The sequence below is a fragment of the Galeopterus variegatus genome, unplaced genomic scaffold (assembly GCF_000696425.1).
Source record: "Galeopterus variegatus unplaced genomic scaffold, G_variegatus-3.0.2 Scaffold75, whole genome shotgun sequence".
NCBI classification, from domain to species: domain Eukaryota; kingdom Metazoa; phylum Chordata; class Mammalia; order Dermoptera; family Cynocephalidae; genus Galeopterus; species Galeopterus variegatus.
This window is the reverse complement of record NW_007726186.1, coordinates 829915-851916: the sequence shown is the minus strand read 5'-3', so window position 1 is coordinate 851916 and position 22002 is coordinate 829915. Positions and strand designations below refer to the sequence as shown.

Genomic DNA, 22002 nt, shown 5'->3' with positions numbered 1-22002 from the left:
CTGACATATTGGAAAAAAATGCGCAAATGTGCAACCAATCTCTGCAGCTTTCTTAGAGGAGAAGCTGCTGCCTTTTTAGGGCTGTCTCTAGGGGGCATCAGAACCCAACACACTGACGCTGTTGTCAGCAACCGAGCAATCTGCAACTGGTACAGGAGTTGGTCTTTTCACAGACACTCCCTTCATCCCATCTGCAAACCGGCTGGTTTATACCACGTCCAAATCTCCCACAAATCCAACATTTACACCAACCTTGGGGGCTCACTCAGCAAGGGTGAGAATGTATAACCACGTGGAAACAGGCTTCACCCAGATACTAAGAAAACATTTCCTCTTTGTTTTCTGAGGGTTTTTTTTTTTTTTAAATAGCTTTACGGAAGTATAATTTACCTACCAAAAAATTCACCCATCATAAGTGTGCGGTTCCATGGGCTTCGGTATGTCAACCATCACCTTTACCCAGTTTCAGTACATTTCCATCACCTAAAAGTTCCTTCATTCCTGTTTTGTGGTCAATCTTCACTCCCACCCCCAGCTATCACTGATCTGCTTTCTGTCTCTATAGGTTTGCTCTCTCTAGAAATTACATATTAATAGAATCACATAATATGTAGCCTTTTGTGTTTGGCTTTCTTTTCCCCCACTTAACTAATATTTTTAAGGATCACCCATGTTTGACATGTATTCCTTTTTATTGCTAAGTAGTATTCCATTGTGTAACATTTTGTTTATCCATTCGTCTGTTGATGAACATTTGGATCATTTCACCAGGCTTTTATCTTGGGGGGAGAGGTATTATAAATAATACTGCTATGAGCATTCAAATACAAGTCTTGCATGGACATGCTCTCATTTCTCTTGAGTAGATACTGGATAGATCCTGGAATTGCTGGGTCACATGGTTGAGTGTATATTTTTTTAAAGTCCCAGGGAAGTATTAAAGTGAAGCCATGTTTCAGCCTGGTCTTAGAGCTGCAAGAGGGTAGCATGAAGCACTGTGTGTTACAAAGTCAAACGGTGGGGACATGAGCATAGAGGTGCTAAATGCACCCAAGAACTGCAATTCTTATAACCTACCACCTACACCTATTTTTATTCTTTTCAGGGCAACAATACTTGGTAGCACCAAAGAATTTGAAATGTTAACTCCTTAGTTATCTAATGCTATCAGAAAAATAAGATTGCCCAAATAAAGGAATTTTTCAGATGAGAGGATAATCTCTCTCTTTCTCAAGGGCTTAAAAGTTAGTCATTTTATAGTAATCTTGTAAACGTGCATTACAAAATCCATTTCCTTTGTGAACAGCAGACCCTTAATTTTCTTAATGTGTAAGGTTATTACTCTAGAAACTTATTACACTATACAGAGCAAGGGATGTCCTTCTGGCTGTCAGAGCTCTTCTGAAGAAACTGACAGCTACCTGATACTGCCTGGGCTCTGTTCTTCAGTGAGTGACAACCCTGCTTTCTGTTCTGATATGATTCTGTTTATATGTCAACAGCCTGCAAATCAGATTACAAAATCAGCTTACACTGAGTGTGATATAAAAGTTAGGTTCTGAGTGAGGACTAAAGAGCTCTACTCTAGGTAAAATGCTTGAATTTCCTGTTCTGGACTCTCAGGAGACTTTTGGAGAGGGATCTCAGTGACATGTTGGAAAGTCCAGGGCATCAGATTTGAAGGATCCTGTACTTTGACTTATTCTGCTCTCCATCTAAACAAAAGGCTACAGAACTTTCCTCCTATTGAAGCAAACAGAAACACTTATGTTCTCATTGGCAATAAGAGAGGTTCAAAAAAAAATAGTATCTTAAAGCAGCAGTGTGACCAGAAAATATTTAGGGAAAAAACATTAAAGTGACTTGGGGATATGCGTATGAGAAGAAATAAAAGGATAAAGCAGTGGTTTCCAATCTTTGCTGCATAATGAAAATACCTAGGAATCTCTAGAAAAGCACTAATGCCTGAATCCTCCCCAAGCATTCTCATTGAATTGGAATGGGGTGCAACTTGGGCATCAGGATTTCTTAAAAGCCTCCCACCCATGTGATTCTAGTGCAGCAAACTTTGGGAAACACTGGGACAAAAGTTATCTTGGCTTAAACCAACAGCACACTGAAATTAAAATTTCAGACATCCCTGTTAACATTACTCTACTCAAAAGCCTTGAATATGTTATATGGCCTACCTAAATTATAACCTCTACACCTAGGTACAAAACATCTGATGTAATTCTAGTACCACCTACTTCTCTAGTATGATTTGCCAAACAGGCCCAGGATGCCCCAACATGCGCTGCCTTTGTTCCTGCCACCTTTCCCTAAATTGCCTTTCTTTACTCTCTGCTTTCTGAGTGTTTCTGGAAACCCTTCAAGGCCCTTCTCAAATGCCACCTCTTCTCAGAAGCCTGTCTGATCCTCTCAATCAGATATCTGACTCTTTTTCATGCCCAGGACACATTCCTTTCTTTCCCTTGTAGCACTCTGCAAGTTCTGCTTTGCACTGTTGACATATATCTGTTTATCATATTCCTTTCTTTTCTTCCTCCCTCTGACTCTTCCTTTCTTGTGAGAGCAGCAGGTGAACGGGCTGGACCTAACTCTGCCTCTAAAGCCTAAGGAGGAGAAATAAAGAGTTGAGCTGTTGCTACTGGTCATACCCGAAACAAACAGAGCTCTTAGAGAGTTCATCACAAGCAGGAGAGAGCTAAAGAGACAACCGAGGAGGAGCACGCAGGAATAAAAGGGTGGAAAGCCAGCATCTTCAGGGCTACATGGGCTACTGAGCAGCAGCAGGATGGGAAAACCCCTGACCCACTTGCCCTCCCCTCCCATCTGAAATGCTAACAGAAAGGCAGGGGCCCGGAGCTTACCTGGGAAGCCTCACAAACATGTGAGCATCCTTAAAAAGACCCCACTGATACTTAAGGTTTTATACAAGTTTCAGATAATGAGAAACACATCATCAATACTTTTGCAAATAAAAATCAGGTTTTAATTTTCAGCTACATTGAAGTGAATATACTTTTAGTTGACACACAATGAAAAGATAACATGCAATAATTCCTAATAAAAGTTAAGCTCTTCTAGCTTTCGCTTTTATGTCTATCACTTTCTCAGTTTGAAAAAAGAAAAAAAAGTGTATTCTTAAGCAGCAGGAAAATTTGACAGTTACCAATCCAAAGAAAAAGTGTTTACCAACACCAGGAATTCCAGAAACACAAATCTAGTAGGAAAAAAACATCAGAAACCAAAAAACACCTGAGCTATAATTCATTTTAAAATTTGTTGATTTTTGTTTTTGTTTTGCAGCTTGCCTGGTATGGGGAGCCAAACCCCATTTTAAAATTTAATACAGCAAACAATAACCATCACCTCAAATTGGCAGGGCTCCACCTTGCCACATAAGTTCCTGGGACACTCTGGGCTAGGGCACAGAGGCAGCTCCCTTGCATTCGCAATGTGAAAGAAGTTTTTCTAAAGAATCAGTGTTCCCAGTGTGGAGGACAGTGTGCTTTTCAAGGATGGAATGAAGAGCTGCCCTCTCTCTTTAGCTATATCAGATGATGGAATTTTAAGAATTTAAGACTGAGCAAGAGTTAGTCTGAGAAAAACAGGGAGGTTGTAAAGAAACCCTTATGCGGTAACTTTATCCAGTTTGGGCAGATAAATCAGCAAGGATAACCTTTCCCATGACCTTCCCACCTCTTTTTTTCCTAAATTATTTTCCCAAATTCTCTTTGGAAGGAATTCACTCCTTAATTGATGACTCCTTTACTTTCAAAGCATTAGCTTAAAGCCAGGCAAGAACTATATTTCAAAAGGAGGAATGTGAAAACTTCATATGCAAAGGTGCACACACGCTAGCGGCTGGTATGAAACTGTGTACGCAACGAGCACCAGTGTGTATCCCCCAATGAAAAGCTCATGCTCATTTTAAAACCCCTATCACACAGCACATCTCTGTGAAGGCAAAAATTCGATCTACAGTGCAAATCCTATAAACCAATCAATAAAAACAATTTTGTGAATCGGGATCTCTTTATAACAAAATGAACAGTCCGTATTTTAAAAGATGGGATAGATTTTACATAAATGATGGTTTCACTGGAAGGTAAGCACTTTAGACTGACTGTTGTCACTCCTGGAAGAAAGAGCTCCCAAGGGCATCCCTGTCTGCTGCCTCACTGGCCACCATCAGACACGTAACCCTTGACTGATGAGTCACAACCCAGTAAGAATGAAAACATCTCTTGTTTTCCAAAACAACAGTGTCCTAAGGATGGAGAATCATGACTCTATACAAGATCCTATCAGGGAGACAGGCCATCACCCAGGCAACCTGGGCAATACTGTGGCTTCTCCCTTTCTTCTGTTTAATAGGAAGGGCTCTTACCTTCGTAAGTACTGCTCTTGTAAAACTCTACTTATTTTGTAATAGGAGGATGTCAGCTCATGGAAGTTGGAGCACTCACCCTTCCAGTTGCTCCTCTCCTAAGATCTGGCGAAGGTTTTTTAGGAAGGACAAGGAAACCAAGGCGTGGGAATGGCGGATCTTCACGTAGCCCGTCACCACCTCAATAAGTCCCATGAAGTTCTCCAGTTCCGAGGCAATGTTATCTACGGTAAAAGGGGGCTGTGTCACTTAAGTGCTCACTTGGTGTAAGGGTGACATACTCAGATTCTTACAAACATGTAGAGAACAATTCAATGGTAGGTGCTCACCAAGATGCTCAGGCCCTGGCAAAAACACACTTCCCTAGCCTTGACTTTCGACAACCGCCCCCAGGATGAGGCCTCCGAGGCAGGGGAAGGCAAGTTTCTGGGAGGCTAGGTACTGCAGCTCCCAAGCTGATTAACAGAATGTAAAATCATAAATACCAGACTGCCAATTAGCTAAGGCTGACAGATCTGGGGAACGTCTTTTAATATGCTCTGTCAACAGTCCTGCCTCCACTGCGCAAGGGCACAACTATTAAATAAACAACATTTTCTCGGTCTCATTAAGAACTGCCTTTGCTGCGTTTCTAGTTCCTAAGATACAGGGATCTATATTTAAAGATCCGTTCTTACTAAGACTGGATGATAATACGGTATTCCAAAACATTAACAATGGCTATCTGCACTTGATTTTTAAAAAATTCACTTCTGCACTTCTAAGTTTTCTATAACGCTCACGTAATACTTTCATAATTAGAAAATAGCTGGAAAAGCAGTTGCTAATACAGATGTAAAAACAATACGATATATAAATGATGGGTTTCCTTTCATCTTGTTTAGCCTACCTTTTTTCTCATGGTAAATAAGAAACGTAAACTTCAGTTCTGCTTTGGCAAAAATTATAATAAAGACTATAATGAATTGGGTGTGGTTCAATTAATGGGATTTTACTGGGTATGATTTATGAAGACTTATTTAATAAAAGGTTCTATTTTGCTTTGAATTGATAAAAATAAAAAAATAAGGGTACTTTCCTGAAGGATAAGGTTTCTTACAGTTGATGGTTTAAGGAAGATATCCTGAATTTAAATGCGGAGCAAGGCTGGGAAATCTCCTTTCCAATGAGATGTCCTATCACCCTAAATCCAACCCATTCCCTGCACTGGATATAAACTGGAGGACATATTTTACCATCATGTATGAATATTACCAATTGCTTCTCCAATCATAACTTCTTCATGTATTAAATTTTTATCTTCAAGATAGGAAAAAATTTTTAAAAAAAGACAGTTTAGGTACTTAAAAGGTATCTTCTAGGGATGAGTAAATGAAGAAATGCAGTAAGAGCAAAAAGAATAAAACTTGAGAAGTACCATGAGGGTAAGAAAGTTCTGTCTGTGGGGAACAGAATTATCTCCACTGTGGAGGGGTACGGGGTATCTCGTGAAAAAAAAGGGCTATCAAAAAATTCAAAAGAACGAAGCAAAAACTCATTTCTGCCATCTCTAAACCATAAGAATACATTTCAATCATTTAGCAAATATTAAGGAAAAATAAATTCACAGAATAAATACATTAGTCATTTTCCCCCTCAAACTTAAAAAAATTCTTCACAAAATGATTTACAAAAGGAAAAAAAAATTCCTTTCAACTCCAAGGTTTTCTTAGTATATTTATTTAGTTTATAAAACTATCAGGACCTTGACCAAGTGGTCCCAGTTGTAGAGAACTTAAGGCACCATTACTAGAGGCCCTTGCCAATTAAAAATCAGAGGTGAAAAGATCACAGAATAAGTCAATGCGAAACGCTTTGCACATATGCAATTTAGAAGCAAGTTACCACGAATGCCATCTACTGCAAACAAAGGTGATTCTACAGGGGTAAGACCAAAGCTTTATGAACATGATGACACACACTTGTATCTTTTTGGCTCTCAGAAATAAATTTGGAGATCTACCACTCTTTTGGACTTAATACAATTTTAACATGATTAAACCCTTCCCTTTGCTCAATCTCTTCAATATAACCAAGTAACCAAAATTCTTTGCATCTAAAGATGTGTGGATTTGGCTACAGCTGCAATCTGCTGAATCATATCTCTGATCCAACAATCTCTTCTGGGGTTTGTGTGTCAAGACTTGCCTCTCCTGCGCAAGATGTGAGTAACAGAAAGAGGAGGGATGACCCTCTTTACAGGGAAAGATGTTGTGCCAATGGCTAAAAAACAGATTGCCTTTCAATCTGTTTTTTATCTCAGAGGGAAACTCAAAAGAAAGACGTCATGCATGAGACTTACGCACCACGTTGTTTTTCTAAGCCATTATTTTAGTTGTGACTCAGGGACAGAGGCACAAAAAGCATCAACAAAAGAAAACCAAGAGATCCAGCCATTCTTCTAGAGGGATGAAATACTTACTGCCTCGTCGGATATTAATGAGCAAGTTGCCCTTGAAGATGGTACATCCTTGGAGCATTTGAGCAGAAGTAACAGAATCAATGGTCTTTGTTTTCTTTTCTTCCTCACAGACCTTGGGGCAAGGACCTTCACAAGGGATGCAGTACATGCTGTTGAAGATAAAGAACCAACCAAAAACACAGAGAACTGAGTCTGTCTCCTCGCATTAAAAAATTGTTAGCATATGCTTTTCAGTTGTTGTTGTAGGACACATTACAAAAAGCATTCAAGTAGTCACACAGTATCTCATCCCCATGCCCACTTGGGATAAGCCCCTCAAATTGCAACCAAAAGGAGAAATTGCCTACAAAGGAAAAGCGTGATGCTTGTTTCCAGACTAAATACATGATACATCCTTGAGGCATGTGTGTACCATGTCATAGGATATTGACTGGTGAGCCAGCTGGTTCCATGTGGGAGACACTTCCTTGCAGAAAGGAAGCTCTGGAGGCTTCGGAGAACAGAGCTGCTCTCGGATGTCCTGGCTCTTGCCTGCGCACCCAGAGGAGCAGCTGGGACAGTCAACAGCGACTACAAAGGGACTGTAGTGTCTCTGCCACTAACAGGAATTTAACTCCTGCAGTCAGTGTCTCAGCAAAGCCCAGTGAGGAATTCCAAAAGGCATGTGGTACAGCACAGATCCATTATGTTCTTGCAAAAGCACAACTGAAATTATTTTTTGACAGCGTTTTGCAGAAACTTGGAAATTGATCCAAATGTTGTTTTTGCTGCATACACAATAAAAACAAGGAATTTCCATTACTTTGTAATGAACTCCTATTTCAAATGCTATCTTAAACATGCCACAAACCACCAAGAGTCAGGGACAAGTAAGACTGGCACTTTTCCTGCTTACTGTTTAGGAAACAGCAGACAAAATGCTAATCCAGCTGAACCTCTGAGATCTATAGCTATATAAAGAACAAGGGTCAGAAAGTTGGGTCGATTACCAAACAAGATAAATGATACAGCTTTATGGGAGGTGTGTGTAATAGGATGGTAAGTTGGAGAGCCATTATATTCACATTATTGTTCTTTAATGATCTTTTAACCTTTGTGAAGATAAGAAAAACATTCAAGAAAAACAGCATAAGTTATAGCTCTTTCTCTTAAAGTCTTTTTTCTCTCTGGAACTTTATTTCACACCTAAGGCAAAGATACAGGGTTTGGTTTTGTTTAAAAGTACATAGGTAACCAAAGTTCTCTGGTATTTTCTGATTTCCTGTCAGGAGAATGGGGGATGAGGTTTCCAAAGATATCCCCAAGAACTGGACCTACCGAAGGCGGCCAGGGAAAGTCTTCCTCCCACACCACACTTAACATGCTCATTTCCAGCCTTGGTAGTGGCTTCCTTTCAGCACTTTTTTTTGGTCTTTTATTGTTTCTAATTTACCTACATAGCATATAATCCCCACACCTTCCCTTTCAAAAAAACTTTTTATTTTGAAATAATTATAGGTTCACAGAGAGTTGCAAACATAGTACACAGAGGTCCCATGTACCTTTTGACAAACTTCCTCCAATGGTTACCACATCTTACATAATGTAATATCAAAACCAGGAAACAAACTCTGGCACAATGTGTGTGTGTAGTTCTGCGTCAGTGTATCCTTGTGTAGATTTGTACAGTCCCCTCCCCACCGTAATCAAGATACAGAACCGTTCTATCACCACAAAGACCTCCCTCATGCTGCCTGTTCATAGTCCCTTCCTCTGACCCAGCCCCCGGTATCCCTAATTCCTGGCAACCACTAATCTCTTCTCCATTTCTATAATTTTGTCATTGTGAGAATGCTATATAAATGGAGTTATACAGTATGTGACCTTTGAGACTGGCTTTTTTTCATGCAGAATAATGTCCTTGAGACCCATCCAAGTTGTGTGTATTTCAATGGTTGTTTTTGTTTATTGCTGAGTAATGTTCCATGGCATAGATATACCACAGTTTGCTTAATCATTTACCTGCTAAGGACATCTGAGGTGTTTCTAGTTTGGGGCTATCACAAACAAAGCTGCTATGAACAACTGTGCCCATGTTTTTATATGGATATAAATTTTCATTTCTTTGGGATAAATATCTAGGGTTGCAGCTGCTGGGTTGTAATATAAGTGTATGTTTAATTTCTTCCATCTTTTACTCAAATAGAAATATTTGAACCAAACACCTTTGTTAAAATGTCTAGAAACTATCTAGTACTTAAGAAACGTTTTTTCTAAGGAAGTGTTCTCATTACAAATTTATATATTAAGCTTCCTCAAATCCATTCTGGTACAGAGAGGGTGCAAACAGTATTAAAAAAATAAATATTTTAAAGTAAGTAAAGGCTGAGAGAGGGGGATTTATTATTTCTTATGGTGTTTTATTTTAAAACGGTAAAGGTAGATCTGTAGTTATGAACAGACTGTAAGAATGGGTAGGGAAAATAATGGCTCAATTCTTTCAAAAATGTACTGCAGTGAACAAAACAACACCTTCAACTGTACAGTGTGGTTCCCACTGTACCCACTACTCTGATAGCTGCAGAATGACTGGATGCCTCTAAATAACATAAGAAAATGTATTCACAACACAAAGACAGTATCGTGCAGAGTTTATGGACCAGTCACCCCCTCTCAAGAGGAAGGTGATATCTTAATTTGGTTGAACCTCAACTTTGTTCCAGGCACTGCCCCAGGGCCTGAAGTTTGTACTGGTAAAGCCTATTTACCTTTTTAGGCTGCCAATAAAATATAAATAGAATGTGGTAGATCTATTTTGGGTGAAATATGTATACTTTAGGGGTCAATAGGGTTCTTGTCCCATTTATCATTTTAAAGTATTTAGAGTAATATTTTCATTTTGCTATAATGGTTATAGAAATTATAATAAGCAGAAAGCTGCTCTACGTCTAATTTGTTAAAGAATGTGAGTTTTATCTTTGATTTGAAAGTAAGCCTACGATAGGAGTAACATCTCCAAATATTACACTAGAAACAGTACCCCCTTAATAAAGGCTTGTGTAGTTTATGGAAATAGACTACAGCAAACATTATATTCAAAATTAATATATACTTTTTTAGCAGTATTTTATATTTGTAGAATAGTTTTATTTTAAAACACCCAGCAATGTAAGGGTCACCAGGCGCTAATCATGAAGGAGATATTTGGCTTATTATCACAACAGAACTTTCCTACAAGTCCTTTGCTCAGCTCCAGGGAAGGGAACAGGAGCCCCAAACCTCTAATCTTCTTTTGTTTCCAAAGTGACAGTCTCTACATTTTGAAACAATGCTAGCATCTCATTTTCAAACACATACACCAATGACAAAGTTACAGAAGTCCAGCTGGTGTACACAGAGGGATGGCATCTGTTATAGGGAGCTTCTTTGCTTCCCTAGTGAAGTCTCAAAGTTTAGGAAGAAAAGTGCTGGACCCCAAGGGAGGGTGAAGGTGGAGGGCGAGAGGAAGGGTGGGCCGATGGAAGACGCAGCTCACGTGAATCTGCTGCTCACTCTGAGCTGCTGCTAATTCAGGCACCAGGCCTGAGCATGCACTAAGAGATGTTTCAGGCCTGCCCACTGGCATCAAAGGTCCTGGAGGCAGCTTGTCTTGTTTTTCCTTCTGCATTCCCAGAGCTTTCACTCAGCCAGTGCTGAGAAGCACCCAGGCAAGGAAAACCGAAAACTACAGTCCCTTGCCTCTCAGCAGCCCAGCAAGTGTACAGGGAGACTGTGAACTCCAGATACCTGAGCCAGCAAGCCAGGTACTTAATTTCAAATGGCCAGGCAATGGTATATTTTTAAAACTAAACATAAAATGATGAATTGGGGACAAAAAAAATTCCAATTGCTCCTAGAATCCCATCAAAAATTTAAGTTATGCTAGCCCTCTCAAATGGATTCATCTCCATTAATGTCCCCATGGCCCCACCCAGTCGAAACAACTGACCGTCAATCTTTCAGTTCCCTGGGGAATGTGACCGTGACTGACCTTTCGCTGCCATTGCGGATGAAGCCCGAGGGGCACTCCTGCATGCATTCGCCGTCGTGGATGACAAAGCCCTCGGAGTCGCTGCTCTCGGCACTGGGGATGTTGGCACAGAAGTCGCGGTCCACACAGCGCCAGCCCTCAAACCTGTAGGTGTTGGGCGGGCAGCTAGGCACACAGGCACCGGCGTGATAGTAGTGGCGGCAGGCCACGCAGGCCGTGTCATTGTCGGGTGTGCTGCAGCTGCCCAGGCACTCAGAGTGGCAGCACTCGTTGTTCTCTGTGCACGCCCGCTTCCCGCACGTGCTCGGGCACACTGTGGGGACAGAGCAGAGACAGTGGTGAGGCTGGGCAGCATCCTTTGGGGTCATTCCCTGCCACCACCAGCACAGATCACTCATTGAGGAGACAAAACAAACTCCCTACCCCCACCCAAAATCGCCGTCCTTCCATCCCTCACTAGACTTGAAGAGAGTAGAGAGGTTATGGTCCAGTCTCTCCTAGGTAGTCCTTGTTTGGTCTGGGATGAGTCAGTAGCACTGTGACCCTGATCCTCTCTTTTCTCCTCTGTAAAATGGGGTGATCATACCCACATGAGAAGGTTGTCTGAGGCCCACATGATCATGTGGAAGTCCTTCGTGAACACCATGGTTTTAGTACTTTGTATGCATTATGTTCTGCTCACTCTGCATTTTAAGTATATTTCTTACTGAAAACTCTTTAAAAGCCTTAGTGTGCAGAAATGCTCGTTTGTTTTGAAAATGATTAAACCACAATATAATAAAGATGATACCATTCAGGTTTACAAAAATGGCTTTAGAAAAGTTTGTGCCTGCTTATACCACATGAGAAGTTTTACCCCAAATAAATGATGGTAATAACTTATTTGCACACCCTAACCTATTAGATCACTAAGAAGTCACCCTGTCTGATGGTCATTCTCAAGTCTAAGAACATGGGTGGGGTGGGGGTAGGTGGGCAAGCAGTAGTTCTGAGCCCAGGGAACCACAGGATATTAGAAACCATGTCCTCCAAGCTCCTCCGTGCTAAAGTTAAGTGAAAGCAGTGTCTAATAACCACAGATCCACAATTTACATCCCAAATAGATGAGCTGGCATTTATTTCCATAACAATGCTGTCATGATCACACTCTATGGGCTGTTAGCCCTACTCATAAGTAAAGTATAAATCAACAAAATATGAAATCTGGTTTGCATTATACATTTCCTATTTTTTCCTTGAGTTGGAAAACAGTGCAAAATTATATATATATATATATTAGACTGACATGCAATACTTTGTGAAGATTCTATTACATGCTTTTTCTTATAATAAAAATACATGCTCAAAAAAAAATTAGAGATCCCAGATGAGAACATACAAAGAACACATAAATCCACTTTCCCAAAATGGCCCCTTTATCAATACCTTCACGTGGACCCTCCCAGATTCTTTCTTATGCATGTGCCTGGATATATAAATACAAATATCTATAAAGGATCAAGGCATTCTGAAAGCATTTTTTGGCAAAATAGACTGTGAATTCCACAATCATTTAACAGCAACATCATATGCTATTGTAGAGTATATCATAAGTTATAACTATAGTAGACATTTCCTTTGTTCTCAACTTTTTATTAATACAATCAGCACTATGATCTTCATGAACATCCTTACTATTTCATTAAAGTTAATTTCCAGAATTGATCTTGCTGGGTAAAGCTGTCCTCTGGAAAGTTTATACCAATCTACACACCCACTAGTTGAGTTCAGGAGTTCCTATTTCACTGCCAGCAGGTGAATTTAAAAACAGATATCAGAACTTAAACATTCAAATGAATAGCATCATCTCTGAAGAAAACAGATTAATTCTCATGATACTGTCAAGCTTAAAATAACTTTCTAACTTTCTCCTTTTAAATCATCTTTTGGCAGAAACAAAAGATTGCCTTCCATTATTTATGCGTCTTATCTTTTTGGTAATAGAACACTGCTTTTTAGTTGGTATATTGCTATCCAGCAAGATATTACATCTCCCACCCTCCTTTGTAACTATAAGTGGCTACATTACTCAAGTTCTGGCCAGTGAAATATGAATATAAGCAAACTTTTTGACTAACTTCCTGGAAGACTCCTTAAAACAGACAGGGCAGGCCCTCCCCTCCTCCCTGATTGCCGGAATGCAGGAATAATGCATGGAGCTCAAGCAGCCACCTTGGGCCACAGGGTTTACACATAAGAATGGTGGAACAAGATAAAAGGAACTTGTCCCTCATGACAGTGGAGTCACTAGGCTACCGCTGGACTTATTACCTGTGGAGTTCTTTAGGCGAGAGAGAAATAAACTTTAACTTGTTTAAGTGATTGCTATTTGTTATATGCAACTGAACTAATCCCAACTGAGCCACATCTTCAGAGGTATCTGTAAGTGAAGAAGAAAACCATTCCTGTTGGTTTATATTATTTTGTTCACCGTAATTGTCTCTCAATGACTTCTGGCTATTTCCAAAAACTAATCTACCCAACAAATAACAAGAAGTTAATTATCTCTGATCACACCAGAAGAGTACAGGTTGTAGGAGCTCCTAAAATGTGCGGATATATATGAGGGATCTTCAAAAAGTCCATGGAAAGATTTGTATTATATTAATTCCATTTTTCCACAAAATTTTTAAGTACCCTCATATATTGTCTACCAAGGTTATTATCATAAAGAGGATAACAGAAATCTGAATTTTCAAGACTAGTATATTTGCAGTAAACACACACACACACACATTCTATTATCAAATCTCCCGCTCAAGATATCTAATAATCAAATAGATTAAATAATTGTTTAATTCCAAATATATCCATTATGGCAGTCACTTCAAGGTTCAAGATCTAATGAAACACTGAAATTGCATATCCTGATGTCAGGTTTTTAAACTGATATCAGAATATAAATCCATATGTCCTTCATTTACTTATCCATTTGGCAACCATTTTTTGAGTGTGTGCTGCACCTGTGCACTCTGTCTAGCACATATGGATCAGTGGCAGTCTCTGTCCTCACAGAACAGACAACACAAAAGGTAAGTACAAGAGAGAGTGGAGGTGCATGGTGTTTCCTGGGCCCCTGGGTACCAGGGAAAGTTTCACAGAGATGCTGAGCCTGGAGGTGAAAGCAGAAAGATGAGCAGGAGGAGAATAATAAAGAATAAAGAACACCACAACTGGAGTCACATGTAAGCACGTGCAAAGGCAATGTGTAAGCACATGTTAGCACGAGAAAGGGAAAACCGATTAAGAATCTTATGATCATCGTCAGAGACCTACTGAGACCAATATCTACTTACAGAACACCCTTTTCCTCACAATTTAAAAAAATGCCATATAAAATGACAAGTAACAGATATTAAGATCAAATAGCTACTAATGTTGTAATAAAAACTCAAGAGCATTTAAAGAACAGGAAAATGTCTCCATGCATGTGCTTGTAATCAGTTACAGCCAAATGTAAATGCTGAGCTTTTCCAGGAGGAGAGAACAAATAATAAATACCTGATGAAGTACCTGTAGAGAGGTTTTGCATTTCCATCCCCCCAACCCCTGGAAACAGCTTCTCTGGGCAGTGGCACATTGAGACCTCCCAAAGGGGTCAGTTAAATGGAACCACCTGGTAAGTCAGTTCCCACCCCCACCAACTAACACTCAGGCTGGGGAAGCGGGCTTTGTTTCAGTGGCAGGCGCTACTTCAGAAGGAATCTCAGTAAAGCGTAAGCTAGGTAAAACCATTTTCTTTATAGACAGAACGACTCCTCTTAAAGGGATCCTAAATCAAGGGGTTCCCAATATTCTGTTAATGTTGTAAACTGTACACAAACACATATCTAACCCTCTGGGCAGAGAGTACAAATAGGGTGTGATGGGGAGGAGAGAAGGTCAGAAGGAGAGGTGACTTGTTTGTCAGAGGACAAACTCCTTGCGTAAGTGTGGTTGCACGCTTGGAGATGCAGGCTGGCACTCCCCCGGGCTGAAGCACCGTCTGGGAAGATTCCGGAGGTGGGCAGGAGAACACAGGGAAGTCTGGGATTAGAGAGTCCTGGAGCCAGCCCCAGAAGCCTGTTGTAAATTTTGTCTCTTCTCAATGTATATAAATGTTATTAGTGTTCAGGACTATTAAGGGATTTCTTGAAAAGCCCTGGGCAGTGTGTCTCGCCAGCAGATGGATTTGGCTCCATATGAATGCCAAAACTTAAAATTTAGTACAGTAACCAAATTTCTAATTATGGCGCTATGGGAGAAAGGAAAAGGAACCTTTTCTCTGGCTTCCATGCATAAGGAGCACACCGAGCATGATCAAAGGCATTTCAACTTTTAAAAATAAGAGGAAAACGGAAGCTGCTATAAACTAACAAACAAGAGGAAAAAACACACTGATTTTGCCCATGAGATCTTCTATTACTTGGAATTCTTACGATGACCAACAATAAAAACAAAAGCCTACCTAAATTGTTGGAAAAGCTAACAACATGTCCCACATCAACCACTAAAAGGATTGGTTTGGGGTCACAACCACATAAAAATGAGGCACTGCATTTGAAAGTTCATTCTCTACATTTTTTAGGGAGAGGAAAAAGTCACACGCATCAGCATTTAACTCCCTCCCCAGAGTCCTTGTATTTATTAAATTCTTTCTAGGTTTCTGGGTTTTTTTTTTTTTTTTTTCTTGCCAGAAAGTTCTTTAACAATCTTTACCTCAGAAAAACCACTTTTAAAAGCATATGATAATAAAGTGCTCAGCTATAAGAAAAGATAAAGACCCAGTCTCTTATTGAAAGAGGGACCACTTAGCCACACTTATTTTTTTTTCTTTTTATACAATGCAAACACGTATTTTTCCAAAACAATTTCTAAAATATAGAACTAGTTGTGGATATTCAAATAAGGTAAAGCTTCTGAATCAAAATACAGAGTAGTTTAGGGACATCTCAGCTATTTCTGGGTTGCCCTAAGTGACACACTACTGTTCTATATAAAGAGAGGGATGCCTTTACTAATAGGCATGTACCATTTTGCATAAAGATTAACTGCTACTAACTTCAGCAAAGTCATTGTTAACCTCCAAAGTGCATCAGGGAGACATATGGTCTAGAGAAACTTTATATTTCTGTCTTGCAAGGAGAATTGACTCCATCAGAGACCATGGGGGGGGGGGGGGGTAAAAAGGGAAAGGAGGAAAAAGCATGGGAGTGGGTTCTAGCTTTGATGGGCACAGTCCCCCCTGCCCCTCCAGCTCTGCCTAAGTCCACCCAAGGCTATAAAAGCATTTTCCTCTGGAGAGCATTTAGCTCAGGTGAGGAAATGAGAAAGACTCTTTTTGACCTTACCAGCCTGGCCCTTGCCTAGGTCCTGCAAACAGGGCAGATTCAGGTACTCAGCCAGACCTCTGGGGCTCACAGCCTGAGGGCAAACAGTGACAGGGGCAAGCAAACTGCCCATTAGGATGGCTTGCCAGGGGCAGGTGCTTCCAAGGCTGGAGCCCAACAAGTGAGTAGGAGCTAGCAGATGCATGGGGGTGTTGGCAGAGCTGACAGGGAGCACAGGCAAGAGAACCAAAGGTAACAAAGAAAACTTCGGTATGATTGGAAGGATGGAAGCACCAAGAGCGGAGGGGTGGGGGAGACTGGGAGGAAAGACGGTGAGCCCTGAGTTACAGAGAGCCTGGAAGGGCCTTTTATCTCACCGACAGGAGTTTGGATTGCTCTTAAGCGAAAAGGGATGATTTAAAGCAGGATGTGCATTTTAGAAGGTATCCATCTCTTCAAGCTGCAATGGTGACCTGGATCAAGGCAACAGAAGTGCAGATGGGGAAAAGTGGGGAAGATTCAAGATGCATCTCAGAGAATTTGGATACGTGTGTGGAATTTTCCATTTCAGGGGTAGAAAAAGATCGGTTCAGGTGGGGACATGTGTTTGTGTACACATCCAAGTAGAAAGGTCCGGCATGTGATTGCATGGATGCAATTAGGAGTGGTCTGAGCTGGGAATGTCATGGGATCTGTAAGTAGACAGATGGGGAGGGGTCGGTGGTGGGGTGGGGGTCTGAGAATGCCCAGAAGAGCCAGGACAGAATCCCAGGGCACACTTGCGGAGTGGGGAAGGGAGAGGGGGAGAGAGACAGAGAAAGACAATTTTCTCAAAAGGAAGACAAGAAGAATCTGTCAAGTTTCTGGTCATCCTGAGGAATAGTTAAAGGAAAACCCCATTGAACTGCTGCCTAGAAATCCCAGGCAGAGTTTAAAGCACATTCCAAACAAGCTTCTGCCTGGAAAACTGTAGCCATTATGTGGAATCAGTTACACAGGACAAAAGAAAGTTCAAGTGGCAACCTCTGTGTCATAAAGGTTCATAAAAGAAAATCACATTGGCAACTCAAAGCCAAAAAGAAATCACCTCCTGATCTGGAGAAAATATCCCACCATAGTAGCCAGACCCAGGAGAGACATTTTATGCTTAGAATCAAAGACTCCTCAGTTTGTCTATTTGAACCCAAAGGAAACTGTGCCCATTTCAAGGTTATCAAGAGAACCAGAACTGCGAGGGGCACACAGGCAGGTAACTAGAGCAGAACTCTAAGTGTGTACAGCAAGGCTGCTTAGTAAAAGGGTCAGACTGCACAGTTTTTTAACCTGTTAAGGCAGAGGGTTTTAAAGCTCTCATTTTATCTCAAGACCCTTGTGTACGAAGGAGTTCCTCTTGTAGTCTTTGAAAGGGTTTTCAAGACTCAGTTTTGAGTCCGCTTCCTTCCTAACAGGAAGACCCCCGGACAAGGCATCCTCGTGTTAACACATGAAATTTCTAAAATACTGGGGGGGGGGGGGATGTCCAAGAAGTTACATACTTTCACTCATCACTCTACCTCTCAACTCTGCTCCCCCACTGTCTACTCCTTCTGAAGTGACACTGGGTTGCAGGACTGGGGCCTTGAGATCTGCTTGGCCCAGTTCGTAAGCAACAAGGACTTATGCAGCCACTTCCTCCTTTTCATTCAATCACAGACTCATAGAATTGAAAGGAAGTTTAGAGGTTATGCATCTCATGCCAATCCAAAACAGTTCTCTATAAAACCTAGGTGATTCTTCCAGTAATGTTTAAGGGAGCTCGCTACTTTAGAGGAAGTGCAACTCCACCACCAGACAGCACCATCCTGACCAAGCTCCTCCTTGCGCCCACTGAAAAGGCACTTTTCTATGAGCATGCTCCCCAGCCCTTGTTCAGGTGAATGATACACAGGGGAGCTGGGTGCTTTCTTGGACAGGTGAGACTTCCAAGTACTCGAGACCTACATATTCTGAGATGATAATCATGGTCTCCCTCCAAATGACTTAGTCACAGCTCATGCAACATACGCAAACACCACTGCTCCTTAACGTGCCCCCAAACCTATTCTAACAAGTGCAGAAGTAAGCAGTTTGAATAGTGGGACTAAAAGACCAACAGTGGTCTTCCATGCCCAAGTCAATTTGCTTGGAGTCTCTGTATGATCCTAAAAATAACATCATCATGCTTAGCTGGCTCATCCTGAGCTTCTAATTACCTGAAATTCCTAGGTTTTCTTTTTTCACAGTAACTATTTAAGCCTGTCCTATATGAATGAAATTTATATCATAGAGTCTGAATACAGGACTTTTATGAATGTAAAGTTAACATTCACTGACATGAGTAAGCATTTTACATACATCATTTAATTTTATCCCCTAATAGTCACAAGGGGGCAGTATCGTTATTCTCATTTTAGATGACCACTGATAGATTAAATAACATGTTCAAGGGCACAGAGCTGTAAAGCTGCAAACCTGGGCTTCGACCCCAGATCCTCGTGACTGTCCACCGCAGCCTCTTCACCTACAACTTCCCATGGCGGCACATCGTTTCAGTACTTCTCTGCTGTCTAAAAGAAAGGGCTATGGGAGCTCCCTTCATTCTACTTTTCTTTTTAAGCATGCAACCAGAAGGAAGAAATAAATCTTCGCTCCTAGCACCCTTTTCTCCCCCCTGAGGCATACCACTTATCTGAAGAACAAAACCTATGAAACATGACACTCTGGAAAAGGGTCAAGCATCCAGGCGATATTAAGGAGATAACATACACCCACTAAGCCTTTATTTATTGAGTCATAGCAAAAGAAACCCTTAAGGGCATTTTTCCAGCACAAATCTCTGCTAAGTTGCAACACTGAAGCAGCAGCTTCTACAACTGAAGGTACTTACAAGCAGCACTTTCTATGGGGCAAATGTAACCATATATAAATGACTGTGCTATTAGGAAGCTAGACCAACAAGACCCAGGAAGGGGTGATAATCTACAAAGATGGCTCCACCCAAACAAGTCTAGGTAAGGAGAGTTCATTCTCATAATCAATTCACCCAGCTCGGCAAGACTGAAACTGTCATGGAAAAGAAATAACTTAGTTCTGTAACTCCCCCGTGGTAGAGCATCCGATCAAGGCTCACAAAAATATACAAGTACCAAGTAGACTCTCACTGTCTAGGACAGAAGGCAAGCCAAAAGGTTTGGCTGCTGAATGCATCTGTGAATACTTCATTAATGAGCAAAAGAAATAATCGCCTACTGACAATGCCCACTGGATCATTTAAGTCTCAGGAACTAACAAGCAATGCTGGGCAGAGTATTGAGAAAACAGAAAAACAAACACACTAAAAAAGGACAACCAAGAAACAAGAAGGAGGAAAGTTATAAATAGCATCATCATTAAATAGAGATTTTGAGAGCTAATTAGTAAGAGTAAAGAAAGAAGCCATCAACACAAAGATACCAGGCAGGAAATAGCAATTAACACAAAGGCTGAGAAGCAGAAGATGGCTCAGGGATCCTCCTCTGGCTGAGGTGCTAGTTTGGGTTGCTATGGGTTATAGAATTTTTTTTCCTTTCTTCATACATTCTTCATAACAGCTTTACTGAAATGTAATTCACATAACATATAATTCACCTACTTAAAGTATACAATTCAGAGACTTCTATTATATTCACAAAGTTTTGCAAATGCCACCCACCCGCAATCAATCAGAGAATATCTTCATTACCCTAAAGAAAATAGCCATCCCTCCCACTTCCTGTCCCCTCCCTAGCTCTAGGCAAGCACTAATCTACTTTCTGTCTGTATAGATTTGCCTATTCTGGACATTTCACATGAATAGAATCATACAACAGGTGGCCTTTTGTGACTGGCTTCTTTCACTTAGCATGTCTTAAATGTTCATCCCTGTAGCATGTATCAATATTTCATTGCTTTTTGTTTTCATTCATAAATTTTGACTTTCATGATTCCCATTGCGGGAAAATGAGCCCTGTAAGCTTTTCTATTAATGTGTAGTGATAAAATTACAGGTATACTGACTGGAGGTTGGTGAAGAGAGGCCCATCTGGACCCCAGAATCTATCTGCACTCTAGATTTATTCTGAAGGAATAAGGACTTGATAACTGTATCAAACTGACTAGATTGTATCATCCTTTGATAACAGGGAAAAAAGTCATAGCCATCTAATCTATAGGGGAATGGTCACCCGTTGTATGACCTTTCTCTCTGCTCCATGTCAATATGCTACCTGTTCCACTAATGGAGACTAAAATATATGAATGAGCTTAATACAGAAATACCTGGCAAATGATGTTTATGCTGCATCACAGAAAGTCTTCTTAGATGGCAGTGAGGGAAAAGGAAAGGAAGAAAGTCCAGTAAGAAAGAGGAAGGAGGGAGAAGAATTTGACCTTCCACTCCTTTTACTATCACAATATTTTCATAAAACAGAATATTACTTTCAAAAAAATTCTAGTGTCCTTTAAAATCATCCCCAAATTCTTTCTTTTAAACTCATATTCAAAACCTATACAGATGCTCTTCTGAAGGGGTTACGCCCTGATAAACCTACAGTAAGCTGAAAATATCTGAAGTCAAAAATGCGTTTAATACGCGTAAACTACCAAACATCATACCTTAGCCTAGTTTACCTTAAGCAGGCTCAGAACATTTACAGTAGCCTACAGTTGGGCAAAATCATCTAGCACAAAGCCTATTTTATAATAAAGTGCTGAATATCTCATGTAATTTATTGACTACTGTGCTGAAAGTGCAAAACAGAATGGATGTGTGGGCACTCAAAGTATGGTTTCTACTGAACGTGCACTTCTTCTGCATCATTGAGAAGCCAAAAATCGTAAGTTGAACCATCACAAGTTGGGGACTGTCTGTATACAAACTTGGGAGGGAGAGACAAGTTTTAATGAAGAAAAAAGAAAATCAAGGACGAGGGCAGTAAACACTGTAGAGTGCAGGCAGGATGGCCCTGCTCCGTCCAGCGAGCAATGGTGAGATTGGTGTGGCCGGCTTTCTTCACACATGAACACGACGTCTCTCTCACAGAACTCACCACCACCCCCACCCCTTTTTTTGAGTCTTTCTCAAAAAAGAGTGAAATCACTTCAGGAACGAGTGACTATTTTGCAACTCTTCCCCAGCACTGTGAGCAACGAGCTTGAGTACATAAAGACACCGATCACTTAATACTGCCTGTCACAGATGCTTAAATGGACAGAGTGGAAAAAATATTCTTTTCACACACTTAAAAATTACTCCAAGTTATTTTAAATTTGGAACTGTTTGTATATTCCTTATAAGTTTATAAAACTCACACTGTCCCTCCATGACTAACTAAAGTGGAATTGAGAGAGTAGTCTATATTTATAACTTGTCTGGTTGTTCGTGCTTACAGCCCTATTTCCACTCTCTGTTACTGTACACAGAGTTATGTGAGGTACTGAGGGCTCCTAAATGCTGCTGACTTCCTAACAAGGCAGGCCTGTGTCCCACAGGGATAAATTGGGGGCTGTTTCAACCAAGTGAAGGCCACGCTCAGAGGGAGAGTCCTCCAGCTTTGTGGTTTTGGCTGCATCTCTTAAAAGTGGTGTTAGTACCCATTTCTGGGCAATTACAAGCCTTAGTAATGTTACTGAAGTATCAGCGCTACTGATACACTGTCTGTTGCACATACCCTTAGAAGGTCAAAGCTATATAGCTGTGGCTACAAACATCACTTCTTCCTATTTATTTTGGTAGAAATTGTTAATCCAAAAC

At 40.7% G+C, this 22002-nt stretch overlaps 1 protein-coding gene across 2 annotated transcripts in view; it reads right to left on the bottom strand.

The window, feature by feature from the left end:
* The window catches only part of IGF1R (insulin-like growth factor 1 receptor), a 284737-nt gene that overhangs the window by 52314 nt on the left and 210421 nt on the right, over positions 1–22002 (bottom strand). For both annotated transcript variants that reach the window (XM_008578554.1, XM_008578546.1), the window contains exons 3-5: positions 10867–11179; positions 6858–7006; positions 4476–4620 (exon numbers count right to left, since the gene is read on the bottom strand). In XM_008578554.1, the coding sequence (XP_008576776.1) occupies positions 4476–4620; positions 6858–7006; positions 10867–11179 (607 nt within the window). The remainder of the gene's footprint in view (positions 1–4475; positions 4621–6857; positions 7007–10866; positions 11180–22002) is intronic.